The 5140-nt window shown below is 40.4% G+C and overlaps 1 protein-coding gene across 1 annotated transcript; it reads right to left on the reverse strand.

The window, feature by feature from the left end:
* Positions 1-686: 686 nt before the first annotated feature.
* LOC120659794 lies at positions 687-1662 on the reverse strand. The gene is made up of 2 exons (XM_039938026.1): positions 1132-1662; positions 687-1061 (listed from the first exon to the last, which is right to left on the reverse strand). Exons 1-2 carry the CDS (start codon positions 1288-1290, stop codon positions 744-746), a joined length of 477 nt encoding a protein of 158 aa, XP_039793960.1. The 5' UTR covers positions 1291-1662; the 3' UTR covers positions 687-743.
* Positions 1663-5140: the final 3478 nt, after the last annotated feature.

Below are 5140 nucleotides of genomic sequence, written 5' to 3' on the forward strand. Positions count from 1 at the left end.
ATATCCCAGGTAACAAAGCTACATCAAGATAAAGACTGCAATTATATCATATTTCAAATCTTAGCAATGTTCATTTTCTGTAGGTGTCCATGTTTGTGGACGACACTGGTGGGCCCTTGTTCTCCCAGCTAAGCTCTACAATGGCTTCTCAAATGATGGCAGAGGTAGTGCCATTTAACTATCAATGCCAACAACTGTTTGTCCTATTAACTATCAAACTTGTCTCTTGCAGTCTACACAAACAAGAACAATTGAAGCACAACCTTTGCCAGAGCCATCTTTCATTATGTCCAATATCCCAGCAGCAAGACCAATGCCACCTACTACAGCAACAAAGGCTAGAAGATCAAGGGCAAGCAAGCGCAAGACCAATGCACCAAAAAAGGCTAAATCTCCAAAGAAGGCAAAGGCTCCAAAGAATGATGCATGAAGGCACATTTCAAAGCTTTTGTATAGCAGGACCATAAACAATGCCATAGTTCTTGCAGTGACTGTGATGCTTTTGTATAGCTACATCACATACTTTTGTGACTGTGATGCTTTTGTATAGCTACATCACATACTTTTGTTGGTCTTTTACCATCTCATGCTAATGCTAGGGTTGTGCTCACAATGTCATTACTGAATGTGTGATGAATGCAGTAACCAGTTACATATTTGGATGAAAATATTGTGTTTCCATTCCATAAGATTAAACTTGTCATTACAAAGAGGGTGCACATTGTCTCATGAGTACTCTTGTCTCACTTCATCAGCTGAACAAACACACTCAGCAACATGACAATGAGCATACAGACACCTACAAAGCATAACAGCTTCAATAACCTAACAATTTCTTGACATAAACCTACCATGTCTACTTCCTTCCTCACAAATACACTGCCATCGAAGCCAGGTACTCCTTTCATCCTTGAATCACATTCTTGCATACTTGATTCAGCTACCTGCATCGACCCAGCTCCAATGTATGCACCTGCAACTGGAGCTTGTACTACCCTGTCGCCAAGAACCTTCATGTAGTCCTCTTTCCAGAACCAAAATGGACAGCCGCTTCCATCCTTCTGCATACATACTCCATTCAATAGTTACTCCACTTCAACCACTAAAACACCAAATCGATTGAATCCTCACCTTATGCAGCGGGCAACAGTAGAAGATTTGACCTGCACTCCATGGTTGCTGGGATTTGCGCCTCACCACCCTCCTCAATCCGTAGTCGGTGCAAATGATGAGTGGGAGCCCATCAGCACTCACCGGATCTGGGCCCGGAGAGCCGGATCCTCCAGTCATGAATGCCAATCTGAGAGGACGGGGCGGCAGGGAGGGAGAGGACTGCAACAGGCGGGCCGGCGGGGAGGGAGCGGATGGGGCGCCTGGGACGAACAGAGAGAGGGGGGGCGATAGAGAGAGGGAGACTGGGATATGGAATTAAAAGGATAGAGGGGGCATATTGCAAACTTGTACCTCCCTTCTGGCGGTAAACTTCCCGCCAAAAACGGGCTGGACGCCACGCTGGCGCGGCCACGTTGGCTAAAAAGCGCCCCAGTGGCGCTTTGGACCTGCAGTGCACGATTTGATTAGATTAGGGACCCAAAAATGCATTTTCAAAGTTGATGGACCTAGATGACACAGCCCTACAAGTTTAAGGGCCTGCCATGCATTTAACTCTTTAAAAAAATATATATTTGGTAGCAATTATCCCATGAGATATGATCCTTGGTAGCACTAGGTTCTGGCCGTTTGCATAGCGTTGGAGTGAGTAGGCAGAACTTTGTATGTTGTCTGATCATCCATAACTCATTGCGATGTGTTCTGCAAGATCATCTACCGTGAACAACTTCTGAATACACTTGTTTCATACTAGGTTTCATTTATCTTTTCTATAATCCGAAGCGAATTGTATATAAGTTGTTCACGATAGAGGAAAAATGGGTCTGGGTCCGCTTTCCTCCCTTGATAGTATCTCCAAAAAGGAAAAAAGTGTACAATTTGATTGAGCTACAACCCAAATCTCCTGATCCTCGCTGTGCTACCGCCTTGGCTTCCTCGCCTCTTATCTTGCACACTTCGTGACCATGTGCCCCACCACCAGATCGGCCGCCCCCATTCATTCCGGTGTCATCCCTCACCATTGGGGTCCTGGATTGCCGGCGGCCAGAGGCGTGCCTCCGGACATGTATGGTGGGCTTGATTCAAGTAACTCTGTTCTGCACTTCTGAAATCGTATGGTTGGTTTCTGACATTGAAATGTTAATTTCTCTGGATTAGATCCTGATGGATTACAAGTAAATGCTTAGAGTAGGGTATAGAAGCCATCTAGATGTGTAGATGGAGCGTTTAGTTGTTCCTAGTGCTTGCAGTAGAAGATTTTGATCAAGAATAAGTGAGGGAGGATATAGACTTATCTTTTTAGGGGAATCCACACCAATACAGTTGACCATTGCCCACTGATCATAGCCAAAACCATTTGAGGCTTAATGTTTATTAGATCCCAGCCATTGATTTAGGTATTAACCACTAATATGGATTCCAACATTCTTTCTCTTGATCGTAAGGTTAAAACATTATAAGTTTATTTATCAATAAAATAGTATGCAAAGATAAAAGGATCACAACAATAAATAATGTGTTGAGGGAACATGTTTACTATCGTACACTACTTTACATAAAAAAACTTCTTTAATTTAAGAGCTCATACATCATTATACATAAAACTGCAGGCTCGCTCTATGATAGATAGTACACCAAGACAATAGATTACAATCGTCAATTAAGTACTATTGAACCAGTTGACAATGGTGCATCTCAAAATGAGTCCTCTTAGCTTATGGGGAGTTGGTGTCTTCATGGTTCCAATCAATTCAAGATCAAAAAATGTTCTACCAAACCCATGCCAGAAACATGATCTCTGAATATACTGGGTGACATGCCTTTTGTAACAGCATCCGCTAACATAAACTTTGTGTTTATGTATTTTAAACTTATTGTCTAATCTTGAATTCTGTCTTTCACAGCATAGTACTTTATGTTAATGTGTTTGGCGGGACCACTTGACTTGTTGTTACTCGAATAAAGTACTGCTGGCTGATTGTTGCAGTGTAAAGTGAGTGGTTCGAGATGCTATCCACCACTCTTAATCCTAGGATGAAGTTCTTTAGTCAAGTTGACTGTCGTGTGGCCTCATAACATGCTACAAATTCTGCTTGCATCGTTGATGAAGCAGTAATAGTTTATTTGGAGCTTTTCCATGATATAGCCCCACCTGTGAGTGTGAAGATATAACATGATGTGGATTTCTTAGTATCAACACATCCTGCAAAAGCAGCATCTTAATAACCTACAACTTCAAGGTTATTAGATTTCTTATATGTAAGCATAAGAACTTTAGTGCCTTGTATATAACGCAAGGCTTTCTTAACGGCCTTCAAATGATCAATTCCAGAATTGGATTGATACCTGCCAAGTATCCTAGTTATGAATGCTAAGTAAGGGCGATTCCACACTTGTGCATACATAATACTTCCCACTACTGGGCAACTTCGCATATTCATTCTTTGAACATTGAAATGTTCCAAATTGATCACCCTTGGCTATAGGAGTAGGCGAAGCTGAACACTTATGCATATTGTACTTCTTGAGTACCTTTTCAATATATGTTTCTGAGATAACCCCAACATCCCATTGGATCTGTCTCAGTGAATCTCAATGCCTAAAACATAAGATCTTTCATATCGAACTTACACGATACAAACTTCTTGGTTTCGAGTAGCAAATTAATATCACTGCTGGCTAAGAGAATGTCATCTACATATAACACTAAGATGATTAAGTTACTCCCACTGAACTTAGTGTATATGCAATTATCCATTTTATTTTCCTTAAAACCAAATTGTCTGACAATTTGGTCAAACTTCAAATACCACTATCTTGACGCTTGTTTTAAACCATAAATTGACTTCTTGAGTTGGCACCATAAATGTTCTTTATTTTATGTACAGCAAAACCCTTAGGTTGAGCCATGCAGACATCCTCATGTAAATCCCCATTTAGGAAAGCCATCTTTACATCTATATGATGTAATTCCAAATTAATATGTGCAACTGGCGCCATTATAATTTTCAATGAGTCTTTCGAGGAAACAGGTGAAAAAATTTCATTATAATCAAAGCCTTCCATCTTAGTGAAGCCTTTAGCTACGAGTCTGGCTTTGAACCTTTCAATATTACCCTTCGAATTATATTTGTCTTGTAGACCTACTTATAGCCTATTGTTTTAGCTCCTTAGGGGAATTTCTACTAAGTCCCAAACTTCATTTGTACTCATAGACTTCATTTCTTCTTGCATGGCACTAAGCCATTCAGAAGCATGTTCACTATGCACGGCTTCTTTAAATGATTTGGGATCATCATCCAATGCATACTCATCCATATCCTCAGCCATATAAGTGACATAATCACTTAAGATAGCAGGCTTCCTGATAACTCGTTGTAATCTCCTTAATGTATTATCATTAGATATAGCAATAATAGTTTGAGGGTGTTGAACATCTTCACTAGAAAGATAATTAGGAATAGTTTGTGAGACAACTACTGCCTACTGGTGTCTCAACTAGTGTTGTTTCAACAATCCTTTCAACTGAAGGTGCAACCTCAATAGTGGAACAAAATTTGGTTCCTGAATAATAGGCATTGGGACATAATCATGTTTTTCTTCAAGATCTATCTCCTTTTGGGTGTCATTATACCCTTTCATCATTTCACTTTCCAAGAACACAGTGTGTCTTGTTTCAACAAATTTAGTGAATTGATTTGAACAATAAAATCAGGATATCCAATGAAATGACAACTCACAGTCTTTGGATCCAATTTATCCATATTAGGATTGAAAACTCTAGCTTCAGCAGGATAACCCCATACATGCAGGTAATTTAGGGTTAGTTTTCTCCTGGTCCATATTTCATTTTGTGTTTAGGGCAATAATTTACTAGGAATTTTATTCAAGACATTACAAGATGTATCGGCTTATCATATCTTTGCGTCCCACTGGAGCCTGAATTGTTATCGGTGGTGTGGTGACTTCGGTCGGAGTCACCAGAGCACCAGAGCGTTCAGTTTGAAAAAGCTAGCGGAACTGGGGTGTC

Source organism: Panicum virgatum, chromosome 2N, assembly GCF_016808335.1.
Source record: "Panicum virgatum strain AP13 chromosome 2N, P.virgatum_v5, whole genome shotgun sequence".
Taxonomy (NCBI): domain Eukaryota; kingdom Viridiplantae; phylum Streptophyta; class Magnoliopsida; order Poales; family Poaceae; genus Panicum; species Panicum virgatum.

What these genes read in the sequence shown, in the direction of transcription:
- LOC120659794 (XM_039938026.1), bottom strand. Translation starts at nt 1,290, where the DNA reads ATGACTGGAGGATCCGGCTCTCCGGGCCCAGATCCGGTGAGTGCTGAT. An exon ending in ACTGTTGCCCGCTGCATAAG is followed by an intron (nt 1,062 to 1,131) that starts GTGAGGATTCAA and finishes GTATGTATGCAG; the next exon opens with AAGGATGGAAGCGGCTGTCC.